This window comes from Geotrypetes seraphini, chromosome 1 (genome assembly GCF_902459505.1).
Source record: "Geotrypetes seraphini chromosome 1, aGeoSer1.1, whole genome shotgun sequence".
Taxonomy (NCBI): Eukaryota; Metazoa; Chordata; class Amphibia; order Gymnophiona; family Dermophiidae; genus Geotrypetes; species Geotrypetes seraphini.
In genome coordinates, this window is record NC_047084.1 from 195,281,570 (window position 1) to 195,302,843 (window position 21,274).

The 21,274-nt window shown below is 43.6% G+C and overlaps 2 protein-coding genes across 5 annotated transcripts in view; one reads left to right on the forward strand and one right to left on the reverse strand.

Annotated features, from left to right (window-relative positions):
• Nucleotides 1-1,418, reverse strand: part of CASP3 (caspase 3) — a 63,142-nt gene extending 61,724 nt beyond the window's left edge. The window contains exon 1 of the mRNA XM_033943359.1: nt 1,301-1,418. The gene's annotated coding sequence lies outside the window, so the exon portion shown is untranslated. The remainder of the gene's footprint in view (nt 1-1,300) is intronic.
• A 3,073-nt stretch (nt 1,419-4,491) lies between these two features.
• Nucleotides 4,492-21,274, forward strand: part of PRIMPOL (primase and DNA directed polymerase) — a 104,901-nt gene continuing 88,118 nt past the window's right edge. For 3 of the 4 annotated variants that reach the window (XM_033943395.1, XM_033943380.1, XM_033943387.1), the window contains exons 1-3: nt 4,492-4,611; nt 13,732-13,832; nt 17,758-17,942. In XM_033943395.1, coding sequence (XP_033799286.1) covers nt 13,805-13,832; nt 17,758-17,942 — 213 coding nt within the window. In that variant the 5' untranslated portion in view covers nt 4,492-4,611; nt 13,732-13,804. The remainder of the gene's footprint in view (nt 4,612-13,731; nt 13,833-17,757; nt 17,943-21,274) is intronic. The other variant, XM_033943371.1, reaches the window with a different exon arrangement.

Genomic DNA, 21,274 nt, shown 5'->3' on the forward strand with positions numbered 1-21,274 from the left:
CTGAAAAGTTCTCAGCCCAACGAAGACGAGAATGATGTGGAGCCATGAAACTTAGAATGAAATGAAACGAAAAGTGTCATGTAAAGTGTGGAATAACTTGTAAGCTTCATGGCACCACATCATTCTCTTCTTAGTTGGGCTAAGGACTTTTCAGCACTAGTTTGGCTAAGGACTTTTCAGCACCAGTGCCTAATCATGAAAGACCAAGTGGACTCCTTGGTTAGAAAGAGTTTTTTCACTCTCTGGAAGCTTCAGTCCATTAGAGCATATTTTGATGTTTCATCATTTTGAATTCTGGTACAATCCCTTATACCGAGTCAACTTAATTACTGTAATATCGCCTATTTGACAATTTTCCAAAAAAAAAAAAGCAGCGATTACAACTGGGGCAAAATGCGGCTGTCAGGCTAATTTTGGGGATGAAGAAGTTCGATCTTGTAACGCCTTCCTACTGACTTCTGCATTGGCTGCCGATGGAGGCATGTGTGAAATTTAAGTTTGGATGTTTTTGCTTTAAGGTACTATTCGGTTTAGCCGCTAAATATATAACTGACCTTTTTTCTATTTCTCAACCAACAGACATAAGAGAAGCTCACACTTGAATTTTGTTTCTCCACCAGTTAGAGAATGTAAATTTAAAAGACATCATCAACACCTTTTCTCACATCAGGCAGCATTATGGGGTAAAAATCTGGAACAATTGCTTATACCTACTACTTATGGTTAACTGACCTGTACAATCTTATTCCATAATAACTGATCTCTAGAGCTATTAATCTCTAGCTCTTAACTTTGTTAATTCTACTCAATTTGTAACACCTTTTAATCAATGTAAACCGCATCGGTCCTGCTGGTATATAAACTGTTGTTATTATCATCCCATATATTTGTGCCTAGTTTTCTTGAGTTCAAATGCAGCTTTCATCTCCACCAAAACCACAACTTAGTAAACAAATGTAAAACAAAGTATCTGCTCTAAAGTCTGATAATTTATTTGTACTTCCACCTCTCTCTCCAGTTATTTAACATGAGTCATCGGCTAAAGAAATAACTGTATGAAAAATGAGAGTGAATAACAGTTGGCAGAGTGAAAACAAAGAAGGTTAAGCCCAACCCCTCCCATTCCTTGAGGCTTGAAAAATGGACTGGAGCAGCTCCGACGGCATAAAACATTATCACATCGGCAATGGTGCAGAGATACTAAGTCACACGCATTCGGGGGATAGGTCTCCCCTCCCCCATGGGCTACCGTCTCTTCCCGGTTCAAATACGTTTCCCCATCTTATAATCAAACTCGTACCTGAAGCTACCTATCACCAACAGCACAGCTTTCTTCTCCAGTGCCTCGTCCCATTTGACACAACTACTTCTCCCTCGGATGCTCCCCTCCTTACCGAAAACAGGAAGTTGCGTCAGAGGAGGGCGGGACGTTGGGAAGCTCAAAACTACGGTGCTTATCGCGGCAAAAGAGAAACGCACCGATACTCGCCCAGTAACCGCCTCCTTCTTCCCTCAATAATTTAGCTTAGACGCACTTGCTCTAGTCCGGCTGATTGATGCAGGAAAGCTCCTGACACATGCGAGGGTCTGCGACTTCAGTGGTTACTTGATCTGCTGGCCTGTGCGTATGGCGATCTCGGCCACTGAAAGTGGAGGTCGCCACACCCACGCGCCATTAGATTAGATGACCTTGATGTAGCCCGTGCACGTCAGTGTGAGCCTTCCTATTTTAGGCCTGCAGACAGCATGTGCAGCTGTTCTAGTTAACTGGTTTGCCACCAAACCGGTGTTAGATAATGCAGCGGGCGTTATGCGATCAGGATTGGTGCCAATCTTTTAAGTCTCTTTGTTGTTTTTATTTGAGCCACTTCTATAAATTTATGCATAGATGCGGACTTAAGGGAGACTGGGAGAGGGACGACAACATAGGTTACCCCTGTCGGTCCTTAATTTTGTCTTACTTCTGCATAAAACTATTTGTAGAACCAACGCAAATTTGAGAGAGAAAAAAAAGACTTAGGCATCAGCATAGATTACTGGATCCTCTGGATTTTTTTAAAGTACCACCTTAAGACCAGTGTAATTTTCCTTTGACAGCCACTACTGGTTTTGGTATGGGGCAAGCCCCCATGTTGACCTGTTATGTCTGGCTGTTTGCGCTGTCCTGGCCCCATGACTTAAAGTTTACCTGAGGGGGTAGGATTAAGCAAAAGAAGGATAGAGCACAGTGTTTTGAGGAGGGCTGCATCTACCTGGATCCAGCCCCCATTGCTTCCAAGGAGGGTTCCATCTACTGTACCTGCTGCATCCACCTAGATTCAGCCCCCATTGCTTCCTGGAGGGCTGCACCCACCTGGATCCAGACACATTACTTCCAGGAGGGCTGCAGCCACCTGGATCCAGCCTCCGTTTCTTCCAGGAGGGCTGCAAATACCTGGATCCAGCCCTCTACGTTTCCAGGAAGTCTGCATCCACATGAATCCAGCCCCCATTGCTTCTAGAAGAGCTGCATCTACCTGGATCCATTTGTTTCCAGGAGGGCTGCATCCACCTGGATCCAGCCCCCATTGTTTCTAGGAGGGCTGCATCTACCTGGATCCAGCCTCCTTTTCTTCCAGAAGGGCTGCAACTACTTGGATCCAGCCCTCTAAGCTTCTTGGAGGACTGCACCCACCTGGATCCAGACCCCATTGCTTCCTGGAGATATGCTAGAGATCCGACATACCACCGGGCCTCCACGGTGCGACCTCATCTGCATTCAATTATGGCCTCCTTTTCTCAAGATATAGTTGTGCTAGAAAAGGTTCAAAGAAGAGCAACCAAGATGTTAAAGGGGATGGAACTCCTCTCATATGAGGAAAGACTAAAAAGGTTAGGGCTCTTCAACTTGGAAGAGACGGCTGAGGGGAAATATGGTTGAAGTCTAAAAAATCCTGAGTAGTGTAGAATGGGTACAAGTGGATCAATTTTTTACTCCGTCAAAAATGACAAAGACTAGGGGACACTCAATGAAGTTACAGGGAAATACAGTCAAACCTCGGTTTACGAGTGCACCGGTTTGCGAGTGTTTTGCAAGATGAGCAAAACATTTGCAAAATTGGTGCCTCGGAAACCAAGTTTGACTCGATTTATGAGCGCCACCCCCCACGATCCGGCATCCCCCCCCAAGCACCGAAATGAAATCCTTACCCCGATTAGGAACCAGCACCAATGCATAGTACTTGTCGGTGCCCGAGATCCTCCCTCTTCTGTGCTGGGCTGGGCGGTGCGTCGGAGATCCTCCCTCTTGCCTGGACTGGGCTGGACTGGGCCTTGAGCATTTGCACATTCTCAGATTCAGAATCTCGGAGAGAGCGAGACCAGAAGGCCTTGAGCATGCGCAAATGCTCAAGGCCCAGTCCAGCCCCGCACAGGCAAGAGGGACGATCTCCGACGCACCACCCAGCCCAGAAGAGGGAGGATCTTCAGGCACCGGCATGTCCTATGCATTGGTGCTGGTGCCCAATCGGGGTAAGGGATTTTGTTTTTGTGCTCGGGGGATATAGAATCGCGGGGGAGGGGGACAACATGAGCAGGGGAGGATGCCAGACCGTGGGAAGGGGGTATGGAGCAGCATCGGTGGCCTCAAGGGTGGGTGGGGGGAATGAAGCAGTGCCAGTAGCCTCGGGGTGGGGGGAGGAGGTGGAACGGATCAAAGTGAGTTTCCCTTATTTCCTATGGGGAAACTCGCTTTGATATACGAGCAATTTGGTTTACGAGCGTACTTTTGGAACAAATTATGCTCGTAAACCAAGGTTCCACTGTACTTTAAAAACCAATAGGAGGAAATATTTTTTCACTCAGAGAATAGTTAAGCTCTGGAACGCATTGCCAGAGGTTGTGGTATGAGCGGATAGCGTAGCTGGTTTTAAGAAAGGTTTGCACATTTCCTGGAGGAAAAGTCTATAGTCTGTTATTGAGAAAGACATGGGGGGGGGGAGCCACTACTTGCCCTGGATCGGTAGCATGGTATGTTGCTACTCCTTGGGTTTTGGCCATTTACTAGTAACCTGGGCTTGATGGACCATTGGTCTGACCTAGTAAGGCTATTCTTATGTTCTTATCCGTGTTTTACCAGGATTATTTAACACTTACTTAGTGGGTAGCAAACCACGGTTAACTAGCACAGTCCAGCAAGTCCTTGCTTCAATAATTCAGCACAGCTACACATGTTCTCTCTGCTCGGGCTAATACTGCAACATAAAACTCATCATCTGCATGCAACAAGTCGCCATACACACGAGCCAGTCGATCTGGTGACCTCTGAACTCTTGATTTCGCTGATCCGTGGACGTGCAGCGTGAACTTTACTGCATCAACCTGGCCAGAGAGCAAGTGCGACTACGGCTGAATTATTGAATAAGGAGGAGGCGTATTTAAACGTTTTGGACAACCGTTCAGGTCTCTTTTAGATTGCCCGCTGTTTTTCTTCTCTGACGTCCCGCCCTCTTCTGACGCAACTTCCTGTTTTTCCGGCACGTGGTCGCTCCCAAGAGTCAGAGAAGTTGTGTCTGGGAGGACTGGGCGGGGTACTGGAGAAAAACCTAAGGGATTGGTGATGGGTGGCGTCAGGTATGAGTTTGACTATCAGATGGGGTTGTTGCAGGGATTGAGGGAGAGATGCTGGATCGCAGATAGAGAGGAGAGGGGGGGAGACGTGTTGGACTGGGGAGAGAGGAAGAGAGGATAGATCGCGAGGATGGGAAACTCGTCCTCAGGGTTTCAGAATGCGTATGAAGAGGGGTGCTAGGCTGTAAGAGTGTGAGGGCAGACTTTTTAGTATCTCTGCAGCATTGCTAGTGTGAGCCTTCTTTGTGCTGTCGAAGGAGCTCCAGCCCATTTTCTAGCGTCAAGCAATGGGAGGGGTTAGGCTTGACTTTTTATCCTGCCAACTGTTATTCCACATTAATTTTCCTTGGGTTTGTTTCTTTAGTCGATGATTCATGTTAAATAACTGGAGAGAGGAGGAGTAGAGAGAGCAGACACTTGTGTGTTAATCGGTGGTTTTAGTGGAGACGAAAATTGCATTTACGTTTAAGAAAACTTGGGAGAAGTACGTAGAATCTCTAAGAGAGAGGAAAGGATAGTAGGAGGGCAGACGACTGGACTAAGTCAAGTGGCCTTCAAATTTTTTGTGTGTCTCTGTGTTAGTTGCCACCAAAAGAACCGTGAAAACATTGAAACTAAACTGGAATGACTTGCTATATTTGGGAGATGCACATACTAAATGTGATTTAGTCCAATACCAGTGTGTTAATTATTAATTCTAACACCAACCCTCTTCAATGGTAACAAGATTTAACAAAACTAGGTTGGTATGTTCAAAGGTGAATGGTTTTTTTTGAAATACCTCAGTCCCACCACTCCACCGCTATGTTTACTTCAAAACAGTGGGAGATTTACGTGGTAACTCATCATAGGTATTGGTTTTCTAAATGCTGTGGCAATTTTACGATATTATTATCATTTTTGTAAACTAAAGTAATATATTTATATAAACTAAAATAGTATAGTATATGTACTTAGCTTTTACACAGCTGGACCTGTGGGAGGGTCAGACTCCCAGGTCCAGCTGTGTGTAAAAGCTAAGTACATATACTATACTATTTTAGTTTATATAAATATATTACTTTAGTTTACAAAAATGATAATAATATCGTAAAATTGCCACAGCATTTAGAAAACCAATACCTATGATGAGTTACCACGTAAATCTCCCGCTGTTTTGAAGTAAACATAGCGGTGGAGTAGTGGGGCTGAGGTATTTAAAAAAAAAACCATTCACCTTTGAACATACCAACCTAGTTTTGTTAAATCTTGTTACCATACTAAATGTGATGCCATGTTTCACTTTTAAATATTTTTAACTCTGATCATTCTGTTTATTCGCACTGGTCTAGCTCTGAGCACAAAGCAAGCTATTTTTTTCATAAGTCTAGGTTTTAATGTAAGTTTTACCTACAGTAGTTCATGTTGCTTTCAGTTGCGACCTACTCTGATTTTTCATATATTTATATGTTGCAAGACGTTTCCTTTAACATATCTACTCACCCGGTTGCAGCCTTGTTGAGCATATTTATCAATGAACCCTGGATTTTTATTCCTTAGACCTTTTTTTCTCTTGTGATGCTATTTGTTGTTATTCCCTCCCCTGGTTGTTTAGCACTTACCTCTTTTGCTGTTTTGGTTATTAATATGCCTTACACATTTTAGTAAAAGAATTGCAAAGCATAGGCATGGTCAGCAGTAAGGGCTCCTTTTACAAAGGTGCGTTAGGGCTTTAACGCGCGGAATAGTGCGTGTGCTATCCGCTACCGCCTACTCTTGAGCAGGCGGTAGTTTTTGGATTAGTGCGCACTATAGCATGTGCTAAAAACTCTAGCACACCTTTGTAAAAGGAGCCCTAAATGTTAAGAGGGAGGACATCAAAAACTTCTTTGGGGCAGCTGAAAATAGCCAATAAACCCTGTTTAGCCCACTTTTTTGGAAATGGAAGTCAGATTTTACGGATCATAAACCTGTTCATGTTGAATAAAAGTTTTTTTTTTTAAATTACATTTATAATTGCACAAATATTTTCAACTCAACAAGAGAAATGCACTGCAACTTTATCAATAAAGATAAGGAATGTAACAAGTATTGCTCTGTTTGTTTTTTTTAACAGTACTGAAAATTACACATTAACATAGAAACATAGAAATAGACGGCAGATAAGGGCCACGGCCCATCTAGTCTGCCCACCTTAATGACCCACCCCTACCTTTCTCTGTGAAGAGAACCCACGTGACGATCCCATTTTGTCTTAAAATCAGGCACGCTGCTGGCCTCAATCACCTGAAGTGGAAGACCATTCCAGCGATCTACCACTCTTTCGGTGAAAAAGTATTTTCTGGTGTCACCGTGCAGCTTCCCTCCTCTGATTTTCCACGGATGCCCTCTTGTAGCCGTGGGACCTTTGAAAAAGAAGATATCTTATTCCACCTTGATGCGGCCCGTGAGATATTTGAACGTCTCGATCATGTCTCCCCTCTCTCTGCGTTCCTCGAGTGAGTATAGCCGCAACTTATCCAGCCGTTCCTCGTATGGGAGGTCCTTGAGTCCTGAGACCATCCGGGTGGCCATTCGCTGGACCGACTCTAGTCTCAGCACATCTTTCCGGTAATGAGGCCTCCAGAATTGTACACAGTATTCCAGATGGGGTCTCACCATGGATCTATACAATGGCATAATGACTTCAGGCTTATGATTGACGAAACCCCTACGTATACACCCTATGATTTGTCTAGCCTTAGATGAAGCCTGCTCCACTTGATTGGCAGTCTTCATGTCTTCACTGATGATCACCCCTAAGTCCCGTTCTGCTACAGTCCTTGCTAGGATCTCGCCATTAAGGGTGTAACTTCTGCATGGGTTTTGGTTGCCAAGGTGCATGACCTTGCATTTTTTGGTATTGAAACCTAGTTGCCAGATCCTAGACCAGCGCTCCAATAGGAGTAGGTCGTGCGTCATATTGTCGGATATTGAGTTTTTGATCGTTACACTCCTTTCTACTACATTGCATAGTTTGGCGTCATCTGCGAATAACGTTATTTTACCTCGAAGCCCTTCTGCTAAGTCTCTTATAAAGATATTGAACAGGATCGGGCCCAAGACCGATCCCTGCGGCACTCCACTGATCACCTCTGTCATTTCAGAGGGGGTGCCATTCACCACCACTCGCTGAAGCCTGCCTCCAAGCCAGTTCTCAACCCATTTTGTCAAAGTGTCACCCAATCCTATAGAACTAATTTTGTTCAACAGCCTGCGGTGTGGTACACTATCGAAAGCTTTGCTGAAGTCTAAGTATATGATGTCCAGGGGCTCCCCAACATCCAGCTTCCTCGTCACCCAGTCAAAGAAGCTGATCAGGTTGGATTGGCAGGATCTCCCCATAGTAAATCCATGTTGACGGGGATCCCGTAGATTCTCCTCGTTCATGATCGTATCCAATTGACGTTTGATTAGAGTTTCCATCAGCTTGCTCACTATTGATGTGAGACTCACCGGTCTATAGTTTGCAGCCTCCATTTTGCAACCTTTTTTATAGAGTGGAATGACGTTAGCCGTTTTCCAGTCCAACGGGACTATACCTGTACTAAGGGAGAGATTGAAGAGCGCGGATAGTGGTTCCGCCAAGACATCACTTAATTCCCTGAGCACCCTGGGGTGTAGGTTGTCTGGCCCCATCGCTTTGTTAACCTTGAGTTTAGACAGCTCACAGTAGACACTGCCTGGCGTAAACTCGAAGCTACTAAACGGGTCTACTGAACAATCCCTCGTCTGTAGCAGAGGGCCAGATCCCGGCTCCTCGCGGGTGAAGATCGAGCAGAAGTATTCGTTTAAAAGTTTAGCCTTTTCCGAGTCCTCTTCTACATAGTTCCCATCTGGTTTCCTAAGGCGTACTATCCCGCCTGTGTTTCTGTTTCTGTCGCTAATATACCTGAAGAAGGATTTATCGCCCTTCTTGATGTTCTTTGCTAACGTCTCCTCGTTTCGGAATTTGGCCTCTCTAACTGCTGTTTTGACGGCTCTTGCCTTGACCAGGTAGTCTTCTCTCGAGTCCTGATTCCCTGATTGTTTGTAAGAAATGAACGCTCTTTTCTTTTCTTTTATGAGGCCCGAGATCTCCACAGAGAACCACTGTGGCCTATTGTTCCTTCGCCGTTTACTTACTGATTTTATATATCGGTTGGTTGCCTCCTGTATGGTATTTTTCAGAGCTGACCACATTTCTTCTACGTTATCTGTTACCGCTTGGTTTTGTAGCGCTTGATGGATGAATTCCCCCATGTCCTCGAAGTTGGCGTCCTTGAAGCTTAGGACCTTGGTCAATGTGTTAGCTTTGGCGAACCCCTTTTTGAGATTGAACCATACCATATTGTGGTCACTGGAGGCCAATGTTTCGCCCACTGAGACCTCTGTGACACTTTCGCCATTTGTAAGTAACAGGTCCAGTATTGCCTGCTTCCTTGTTGGCTCCAGTACCAGTTGTTTCAGTCTTGCTACCTTTATAGAGTTCAATAGCCTCCTGCTGCTGCTGGATGCAGAGGTAAGTGTGTTCCAATCCACACCAGGCATATTGAAGTCACCTAACAGTACTGTATCCCCACGCAAGGTGATATTCTCTATGTCTCCGATCAATTCCATATCCAGGTCCTCCTGTTGATTTGGGGGTCTGTATATTACGCCAAGATACAGGCATTTGTCTTTCCCCCTGGCCAAATTTACCCAAAGGGATTCCCCTGTGTACCTGACATCTGCAATTCTGGTGACTTTAATGTCATCTTTAGTATATAGTGCTACACCTCTTCCCATTTTGCCCTCCCTGTCCCGGCGAAGTAAATTGTAGCCTGGTATGACCATGTCCCCACCTGTGGGAGTCCGTGAGCCAGGTCTCAGATATCGCCACCACATCCAGGTCAGTGTTCCTCATTTCAGTCTCTAATTCTAGGATCTTGTTGCCCAAACTGTGGGCGTTGACGTACATGGCTTTCCATGTCGCATGTTCGCTTTTAGTGCTAGTTTTATTGTGAGTATCTACCCCAGACACAGAAATGTGTGTACTCTGTGGGGGAATTCCCGCTTGAGCTATTTGGACTCTTTTGGTACAATTTGCAAGGTGTGTACCCTCCCTAGACCCCAAATCACAACATGTACCCACCCCAGTCTCGGAAATGTGTGTACTCGTCCTAGTCCTGAACCCAGAATTTCTGTGTCCACTTACCCCAGTCTCCAAAAAGTGTTGGCAGCCTAGCTCGCCAGGTGGGTTGATTGAGCCTGTATCCTCCCCCAACTTACCTAGTTTAAAGCCCTGTGAAGTAGGTGGGCTAGTCGGTGTCCAAGGACGTTTTTCCCTCTTCTGGTCAGGTGTAGCCCGTCTGATCCCTGTAGTCCTTGTAGCGTCTCTCCATGGTGCAGAAACCCGAAGTTCATCTCCCTGCACCATCCTCGCAGTCAGTCATTAGCCCTCTGGATGCGCTCATCTCTGGCTCTACCTTTGCCCCTCACTGGGAGGATCGAGGAGAAGACCACCTGCGCCTCCATCCTCCTCAGCTTCTCACCTAGGGCTCTAAAGTCTTCTTGTATGCTCTCATGGGTGTTCCTGGCAGTGTCATTAGTTCCAACGTGGATGAGAAGCATAGGGAAGTGGTCCTGGGGCTTTATGAGTCTGTCCAGGCAAGCGGTTACATCCCGAATCTTAGCCCCCGGCAGACAGCAAACCTCTCTTGATTGTAAGTCTGATCTGCAGATTGGTCCCTCGGTGCCTCTCAGTAGCGAATCCCCTATCACCACCACTCTGCGTTTCTTAGGGGTGGGCCGACCTGTTGTCTCCGGAACTGGGGCCTTCTGCTGAACAATACCCTGTACCTCGTTGTACATTCATTCTCTTTTGTTATAATAGTGGTTTGGAAAGGATATTGTCAGTAAGACTAGTGACGGTGCTTCTCTGTGCATGGAGGGAGAGTACCCCAGGCACTGCTTATCTATCAGTGAAACACTGTTTAAAAAATAAATTAATTCCCATCTACCTTACTTGTGGTTAAGTTTGGTTTGACTTGGCCGTATCGGTGTGAATGCAATGTGCTTAATCTTGGTGAAAGTTGCCATTTGATCTGCAAAAGGTATATTCTAGTGTGTGTTGTTTTTTTTAAACATTTTCATTGAGCATTCTGGAGCATCAGTGGGGTTGCCATCAGGGCTGTGGAGTCGGAGGAAATTTCGGGTACCTGGAGTCGGAGTCAGAAGTATAAAAAACTGAGGAGTCGGAGTCGGAACATTTATCTACCGACTCCATTTTTGAACTTGGCATACCAATCACGAGCGAGTCTTTCAGCTATAGCACCCACTATATACACAGCACAAATGTTGTGAGCAGCTTCTGCGGCCTTAGAACCTTGATTAAAAGCAAAAAGAAGGTGGTGTCGAAAATGCTCATTTTTTCAACTTGACATTCCATTTTAACGATCTGAAAATTAACCAGTGCTGTGGAGTCGGAGGAAATTTCGGGTACCTGGAGTCGGAGTTGGAGTCTGAAGTACAAAAAACTGAGGAGTCGGAGTTGGAACATTTATCTACCGACTCCACAGCCCTGGTTGCCATGCAACAATCTCTGATCTCAGTATGTTGCTGCAACGATTAACATCTGCAAAGATGTTTATGCTGCCTTCAACTCAAAAGAGTTTCCTTTGGTTTCTGTGGTTGTGAAAATAAAACTGCCAAAAAAAACAGAAGGGGTGGTAAAAGCAATTAGTATATCGGGAGTTGAACAAACTTTTAGTAGAAAAATCCATAAACTGCTATAAACCATTACTTGTTCTTGACATCTGTAGCATGAAAAGTTACTAGTTTTTGAGATTCTACTAGCTCACTGAGGGAAATGTGACCAGGGCTAGATGGCCCTTTGGTTTGACCTAGTATGGCAATTCTTATGTTCTGAAGCCCTGGTACAGTGCACTTTTACTGTACTATAGAGGAGTTCTATATCAAAGCTTAATTTTGCATCCTTTAGAAAAATTCTAAATTAAGTCTAAATTATTGCTGAATACAGCAATTATGCTATAGAGTTATGATAAAATTCTGCACAAGTTTGTACACTATACCTAAAATATCACAACATGGCTTTAGTACTCTGAGCACTGATAAGTACTACAACTACCGATAGTATAAACAATTGTATTGATAGTAGCAGAACTCCAATCACAAAACAGACCTCTCCCTCCCATGACCCCCACCCCATTCAGGCCCTCAACCCCCCCTCCCCCTTGACACCATACCAAACAGAACTATTTCAAGTATTAACCCTTCCCCCATCTAGCCAAGCCCTCCCCCCTATATCCAAATGACAGAGTACCAGGCCACAACTATACGGAAAGCACATGTGATGGATGCCCCAAAAGAAATGCAAAAAATATTAAAAAGAAGAAAAAAATAAAATATAAATAAGAATAAGAATAAGAATAGATATACATACAGAGAGATATATGTACCATATATGCATAAAAATAGATAGATAGATAGATAGATGGCCTCAAGTGAATTAAAACCTGAAAAGGTTAGGATACTGAAGCCATGGGATCCTCCAACCAATTTAGAATATGACTCCGAATTCTTGGATGTAAGGTATGAATATATGGCCCCCAGATGGACAGAAAATGCCTCTGCTTCTTAAAAGTGAAATGTAGATCCTGAAGTTCCAGCAGCAGGAGAGCATAGAGTTTATTTCTCCAATGGCAAAAGTAGGGACCACTTGTGTACAATGTTGAAGAATGCACTTTTCCCCCACTATACAGGCTTTCATTACCCAAATGTGAAGCTCTTTCCCATGGATACCCAAAACTGACCCCTGACCCAATAAAATGCTCCCCCCCATGTAGCAAAATAGATTGATTCAGCACTTGTCCTAAATATCTCGTTGCCCTCCTCCAAAAGGCAGTAATAGGCCCCAAAGAACACTTCAAACATTGAGCCGAAGCAAGAAACCCCGTATGATAAAGCCTATTTTGAGATACGTAAGCTCGATAAATTATTCTTTATTGACATTCCCTCAACTCTGCTGAGGAAACATAATAAGGGATAGCTCGAATCCAAGAAAAAAGATCTTTAGGTAGAATCAAATATGCCAAATCAGCACTCCAACGAGCTGCCAAATCAGAAAGGTCCTTGGAAGGAAGAGCCAAAGAAAGCTGCCTACGAAAATAAGAAATAGACGGTGAGAGGGAACCTGAAGCAGATCTGTGATTATGCAGGACACTTCAGAGGATAGTGAAGCCGCCAGGAGGGACCGCACATAGTGCTGAAGCTGGAAGTAATCAAAATGGTCTTCCCACTGTACCAAAGGGTCCCAGAGTGAGTCCATGCTGCATGAACGACCCTCCTCAGTAAGACCATGCTACAATAGAATCAAGCCCTGAGATCTCCACCACCTGATAACAGGATTATCCAAGCTTGGCCTAAAACCCCTATTCTCCCCCCCCCCCAAGGGGAGCAGGCAGCTACTATAAGAAAGTTTTCCCAATGAGCCAGGGTCAACCACAGCCGTTTCAGAAAGTGCACCATCGGGCACAGCCACAAGTGAACTGAAGATGTAATTCATGTAGGGCAGGGGTAAGGAATTCCAGTCCTCCAGAGCTGGAGCCAGGTCAGGTTTTCAGGATATCCACAATGAATATGTATGAGATGGATTTCAATGCATTGCCTCCTTGAGATGCAAATCTATCTCATGCATATTTATTGTGGCTATCCTGAAAACTTGATCTGGCTCCGGCTCTCGAGGACCGAAATTGCCTACCCCTGATGTAGGGGAATCTTAAGATTCACTCAAATATGGTGAAAATTTTTTAAAATAAATTGAAGTGTAGTTTTTAAGAAAATGGCACTTCAGAGTATGCAGAGATTTTCTTAAAACTATAGCTATGTTGATTGAGACTTGAGAGACTTCAAAGTGTAATATAAGTAATTTCCTTGATCCTGTGGAGTCAGGATCTTCTACCAGTATGTCAGCTGACACTAAAGCAGCCAGTCTTGCTCAGAAAATTTAATGCTCAGGTTTGACTTATTCTTGCCAGAGTGAATTCCTTCAAAAAGGCAGTAAATATATCAAAATAAATAATAATTATCACATGAAGTCAGTTGTTATCTTTTAATTTTCTTCAGGATTGTGAACTAAGCAGAAGAATTGCACATACAAAAGTTGATTTGGAAGCTGGAGAAGATCTACCAGTACTTGATGCAAAATTCATCCCAGAATTTTGAAAGTAAGTGTTTATAAAGCAAATTGTTAATGGGATTTTCACCTAAGCAGGGCCATGGATTTGATGTACCACCTTTCTGTGGAACAACAAGAGAAAACCCAGGAGAAAATGAGAACAACAAAAGGAGAAAAATCTCCCAGGACCCTCAAAAAACAGGATGAGAGGAAGAGACAGCATGAAACAGGAAAATAACTATAATTTAGTGAACGGGAAGCCCTCAGTCACACAGCTCGCAGAAGGGACAAACCTCTAATACACCACTGTCACTAATCTATATCCAAAGGGGTTCTATCTGTGAAACATCCCCGGGCTAACCCATAAGTGGCATAATATAACTAGTGCACAAACATTGTGCTAATAGTGAATAAACAACAAAATATAAATAAATAATTAAGGTAAGAACTGTCTCTGCCTCTCACCCTAGGGTGCAAGAGCAGCCAAAAACAACTGAGCAGGCACGGATAATAAACAGTCTATTGGAGGTACTTAGCTCTCCATAATGATGAAGAATTAGCCAGCAGAATGAAACTCTTCCAATGGGGCTCTGTTTCAAGGGTCAAAACCCCCTTCCTCAGGAACCAGCTGTGCTGAAACAAGCAATTCTCGAGTACCCGCCGAGGTGTAAGCAAAGTTGAAAATGGTGCTGAACCAGGCAGAACGCCTCCATTATTTTAAACTGCAGAACGTGTGATGTCACACGAAATTCGATCCTGAAAAAATTCAGTAAGAAATTTCAAAACTCTACAGACCATACTTCAAAGATCCAGATTACATAAATTATACTAAACAGTCATGTAAAAATGGTCACAAATACAGAAATTAAACAGATCAAATGGCATGATGACACTTGATGAAATCATTGAGCTCCGATGGGCATATTGTCTGGCGTTCATAGATCCAATACTGTTCTCTCCGCTGTAGATGAGTTAATTTATCCCCCTCAAAGTCTGTAGTCACCTGCTCAATAACATTCCATCGAAGATCAGAAAATGAATGATGGTGTTGAACGCAGTGGGGAACTATAGGAGAACTCATGGACTGAGTGTTAATCCTACTCCTATGTTCAATAAGGCGTGTTCTGATGATTCTTTGAGTACGCTCCACGTACAAAAACTGACATGAGCATGTGATAATATAAATAACCCATGTTAAACTTAAGAGGATAAATTTTTTGGGTGCGAGGATGCTCCCACTCCTCACCTTCGATGGTAATCTCACAAATATCACATGTTACACTGCACTTGCTTGTTTTCCTTTTTGAGTCCTAGTTCAGGAATCAAAAGAAAAAGTAGAGTGGACTACATGATTAGCCATGTTCTTGGTTTGAGAGTAAGCAATACAGGGAAGATCTTTAAATGTAGAATGTAATTGTAACACGTGCCAATGGCGTCTGATGATCTGGGCAATTTTAGCTGCCTGATCTGAAAATGTCAATACACAGATGGTTTTAATATCATCTGGAGAATTAGACTTTTGTAACAATAAATCTCTATTGGCATATAGCGCCCTGGTATATGCATGTAAGACCTGCTGGGGATACCCCCATGATTTGAACCGATTGTACAATATACGAGCCTGAGTCTTGAATTTGTCAATGCTAGAACAAGGTCTACGAATCCTGAGGAACTGGCTGATCAGAATAGATTGTTTCAGTCATATAACTGAGGTAGTTGTTGACCTCAACGGGTTTTCTGTATACAGTGGTAGTTAGTACTGGTCCCTCCTTGTTAACCAAGACATCTAAAAAAGAGACCTGGTTCAAATCAGTGGTCGTGGTAAATCTCAAATTGGAATCTTGAGAATTCAACCACTCAAGAAAGAATGGTAGTAATTCTGTAGGACCAGTCCAAATACAGAACACATTATCAATGAATCTGAGCCAGACCTTAATGTACCTATACCAGGGTGACGGATACAAGTGTTGTTCTTCAAAGAAAGAGACATATAGGTTGGCAATGCTGGGGGCGGCAGAGGTGCCTATTGCAACACCGTGCGTTTGAAATAATCTTAGTCAAATTTGAAATAATTATGCTTGAGAACTAACTGGGCCAGCTGGATGAGAAAATTGGCTCTAATCCGATCATGATGAATATCCTGCATAAAAATTCTCGATATGAGTTCCAGTGCTGTCCCTTGCGGTACAACTAAAGCAGTTTACACATACCATAATCCCAATAATATACGCGGGACAGTACTTTATATAGATACTGAAGGAAAATAATAAACTCCTAAAACAATAATGAAATAAGTTTTTAGTTGCAAGAAAAACAAAAACAAGCTATGAACCTTTATTGTTCCGTCTCATAAAATTCTGTTGCAATTAAAGACAGTGAGTCTGGTATCAGATGAGCCCAGCTGAAGAGGAGAAGGTCCTGATGCTGAAAATTATGTAGTTCCTTGTTGTGCTGTGATATTTGCCTATTGGCCTATATGAGGTTTCAATGAAAATCTGAGCTGAGGCACCTGTCGCACAGCCAGGTCTTTCAGGGGTAATTTCTCCATGACAAGAATGAACCTCGCTCCTTGGTCATCCTCTCTCTGGAAAGTCTGTGACTGGAAGGATTCAACAATTGTTAAAATGTTTGTTCAAAAGTGTGTGCAAAAATAGTTCAAATGGGGTGGAAAAATCAGTTCAAGCACATCAACCATCTTCATTATTTGCAATGTGGGCCTCATTCTTAGACAGAAGCTGTGACTGACCTGTGGTCTGCACAACTTCTAGCAAGCCAAGTATTATTATCTCTTTCATCCTTCCTAATCTTTGTAGTGGCCATCCCATCCTGGTTATGTGACTGTTCAGTGTTATTTTTAACAGAAAAATAAGTTTCTTATTACAAGTACATTTTCCTATTTACTCTTAACATACAAAAACTTTGCCTACAAATGAGCTCTGCAGAGGTCCATGGAAATTCCATCTGATCAGTCATTGAAAAAAGTGACTTGACCCATGCGCAGAACTGTTCACGGAAAGAGGCCTGCACTAATGGGAAAACAATTTTTATTGTTACATAAATGTGTGCATGCGCCAGGAAATGCTGTGTCTTAGGCATGCATTAGCATCAATCATAGGCCTGCTTTATTGTAGCACATCATGGGCACACGTCACAAATGCTGTAGCACAAAGCACACGTGGATTACTAACGCATGTAATTCAAGGGCTTTTAAATTTTACAGCGCAAAAAGAATCACAAAATAGTTTTCAGTTTTTTTCTTGCTGTAAAGCAAGTAACCACCAATGAATGTCGTATACGTCATATACCAGCATCTGTCTATTCCACAGGAGGAGAACTAACAGCAAACCATGCAAATGCTTTTTTCTACACTGCTTCTGTGGAACATATATGCTGGCCCTGTTTTTTGTTTTGTTTTTTTAAATTTCCACCTCTCATGCAGTCAGCAGCCCCAGACCTGCTGGCATATGCTTTTAACAAATGCACGTGAGACACACTTTTAACACAAACGTATATGGACACCCTACCCTATCAAGTATGATAAATGTATTTTCCATGTCCATCTCTCATGCAATCTGCAGCCCAGACCTGCTGGTGTACACTTTTGATGCAAATGCATGAGACATGCTTTTCACACATGCCCAAGATGTGCTTTTAACACACTACTAGCACCTCCAGACCTGCTGGTAATTTTGGAGTGTTAAAGGTTAGCGCTTCATTTTTTGCATTGCCAGGCAATGTTTGGGCATCGCCTGGAGTGCTCATTTTAATATTAATGACCTTGATTTACTACATTTACATACTATTATCGGAGGATGCTATGAAGCACGGAAAAGATGGTGCAGAGCCATTATGTGTATTGCAAGCTAAAATACTTCAACACTAAACTGGTTAGAACTGGTTCATTTCGTTAAAGGCATGGTAAGTTTAGAACATTTCAGATAATTTCCAAAGAAATGTTCATTTGTTTGTTTTAGAACAAAGGAAAAGAAAATGGGAAGTCAAGCTGAAACAGGTTGAAGAATTAGCACTGCAGTATGAAAGAAAACCGCTTTGCTCAGTTTATCAACCAAGGTTATCCAATTCACAGCACCCATCTTCTATATGGAGGCTCTTCCATCGTCAAATTCAAGCTTTTAACTTTGCCAAAAGCTGTAAAGAGGTAAGGTATTGCAGTATTTAGATCAGGCTTGTCCAACATTTTTCTGTCAGGAGCCCCATTTTATATTTTGTTGCATTCAGAGGACCAAAACACGCACCGTTGTATTTTGCCTTATGCTTCATCAAATAGTGGCAAAATACAACAGTGTCTCACCCCTCCTAGTCAGTCTCTCTCTCATCTATTCGCAGCTTTCATCCAGTCTACTTAGCTCTCTCTCATGTACTCCCCCGGGTTTTACCCAGTCTCTTTCCCCTCACTTGGCTTCAGCTGCAGAACAAACAATGGACTTTCTGCTTTCCCACTGTGATTCGGCTCTCTGCAAGTTTGAGCTGCATGGTACTTGTTCAGATTGGTCTCATGGTTTTGGGTCTCACAAGAATTGAAACTGCAAGACCAATCCAAACTTCGGCACTGCTCGGCTCAAACTTACAGAGATCTGAGTCATGGTGGGGAAGTAGGAATCTTGCTATAAGCACCACATGAATTTCCAAGTTTCCGAGGGCCAGAGAAAAACACATGGAGGGCTGGGTTTATAATTGTATCATCTTGTGTAAAATATTTGGGAGTTATTTTGGACTCTGATACAGTATATCATTTTACAGGCAGGTGTGTTCAGATATTAAGAGCTTGTTGTTTAAATTATGGCTTCTGAGTAAATTGAAGCCAGTGCTTTTACAATCAGATTTCTGTAAAGTTCTTCAGAACCTAATTTTGAGTGGAATTGATTGTAGTATGATTTATGCAGAGCTGCCTGCTTCATTAATATGATCTTTACTCAAAATTCTGCTGTTCGTTTGATCGTTGGATTTGACAAATATGAACATATTCCTTTTTACAAGAAGTTGCAATGGTTAATTATTGAATGGTTAATTATTGTTGATAGGGTTCAATTTAAATTGCTGATGACAGTGCATATATGTTTGTATCAACAATCTTGTCAGTATTTGAAAGTCTGTATTCAGTGGTATGTACCAAGGAGGTCTCTCCGTTCTGAAATTGTATGTCAGCTGGTGATTCCAATGATTCAGGAGGCACTTGGATGTACTTGTCTGCATGTGATTGGTGAAGAGGCATAACCACATACAGGTAGAGTGCTAGTGGTGTCCATGTGAAGGAGATGTGAATATTTAATATATGATACTAAATATGAATATGTGAATTTGGAAATCATGAGAAAGTCAAACACAAGTAGTAAGAAGAAAAATGGTGAAAGTCGTAAATAGACGAATATTGGAAACGTACCAAGATGTATTTATGATAGATATGGACAAAAATCTAGACAAGCCTAAAAACGTGCAAATTCACAGATGTGAATTATGCACATATGATTAAATCTCTGGAATGAATGGACGTATAAAGTGGTCCACAAAGTCTGATAATGGTTCTAATATTGAGTCATTTGCTGGGGGATTCTCTAGGGATTTGTGAATTTTTGAAAGGATGTAGATGGTTGGGATTACTGGTTTTTTGTTGATAAGAAATGGGTTTTTTTTCTGTGTGAGAATTCCTGCAGCATGTGTTGTATCTACCAAATGTTTGATTTCTTCCATTAATTCATTGATCGGGTCAGAGTCAAGGGGAGTTTAGAATTCTAGATCTTCAACTTGTCTCTGTATTTCATTGACATATTTTTCACGATCCAAGATGGCAATACCACCTCCCTTATCAGCTGGTTTAATAACTATTTGGCAATTCCTTCCCAATTCAGCAATGGCCTGACAAGAAAGGGAGGAAGAGAGTGTTATCCACAGAAATAGAGAACGTCGGGTGGTCCACAGAAGATGATGGAAATGATACCTACCTCAAAGGAGGGGCCTTGAGAGTGTGCAAGCACAGGACAATCTACTGAAGTGGGAGGGGGGGCATGACCCCAGGATGGGGCAGCCCAAGAGGAAAATGAGCTGCTAGAGGCTATCAGTATTGCTTCTGGTCTGCTTCCATTTATTTTAATCTCAGCTAGAGGAGACTATTGTTGTAGGGCAGTGGGGTTGGGGGTTGTGCTTACATGGGCCTTGGTGTCATTGTAATAGCATCTGATAGCATGTTTGGGCTGGATGCACATAAGTATGTTGTTAAACCAGTGGCCTTCCCTATGACTTCTGTCTACATATGTTATAAGAATTATGCACTAGCCTTTATCACCATCCCATGAGCTGCAGTACTGGGATAGGGAAATGTCCCCTCCCCCAATCTATGTCATTTCCAAGTACAGTCAAACCTCGGTTTGCAAGTAACCCGGTTTGCGAGTATTTTGCAAGACGAGCAAAGCATTCTTGCAAAACTTGTCTCGCAAACCGAGTGTTGACTCGATTTGCGATCACCCACCCCGAGAACCGGCATCGCTCCCCATCCCGCTCGAATCGGCACCCCCCGCCCAACCAACTTTAAACTCACCCCCCCTCCCCCCCGTCTGGCACCGGCACGAGAACCGGTATCACTCCCCCCCCCCCCCCCGCTTGCAAAGGCCCCCCCCTGCTCGAATTGGCACCCCCCTCCCCCGCGAGAACAGGCACCCCCCGCCTGACCAACTTTAACTCACCCCCCCTACTGGCACCGGCACACAGCCCACAGGACGTTCCAGTGCCGCTTGAAGATCTTCCTGCCTCTGCCGGCTTTGAGCATGCATCTGCGCATGCTCAAGCCCTTCTAATTCTCCCTCTCGCCGAATCCAGGCTCAGGCTAGAAAGGGGAAAGTGGATGAGGGGAAGAGCTTCATGTTTGAAGGACAAGGCATTTCTCAACAGACAAAAGAGTATGCATTTGGAAATGCTTTCACAACCTTGAGGATACCCCCAATGATCTCGGCGAGAGGGAGAATTAGAAGGGCTTGAGCATGCGCAGATGCATGCTCAAAGCCGGCAGAGGCAGGAAGAAGATAATCAAGCGGCACTGGCACGTCCTGTGGGCTATGTGCTGGTGCCAGTAGGGGGGGTGAGTTAAAGTTGGTCAGGCGGGGGGTGCCTGTTCTCGCGGGGGGGGGGGGTAATGATGATTTGAGCGGGAGGGGCCTTTGTGAGCGGGGGGGGAGCGATGCCGGTTCTTGTGCTGGTGCCAGACGGGGGGGTGAGTTCAAGTTGGTCAGGCGGGGGGTGCCGGTTCGCGTGGGGGGGGGGACCTTTGCGAGTGGGGAGAGCAGTGCCGATGGCCTCGGGGGGGGGGGAAACGTACCAAAGCGAGTTTTCATTATTTCCTATGGGGAAACTCGCTTTGATATACTGGTATTTTGGTTTACGAGCATGCTTCTGGAACGAATTATGCTTGTAAACCAAGGTTCCACTATATATTGTTAAAACACAATCTGTCCATTTCAATGAAATGTTTTGCTTCTCTGG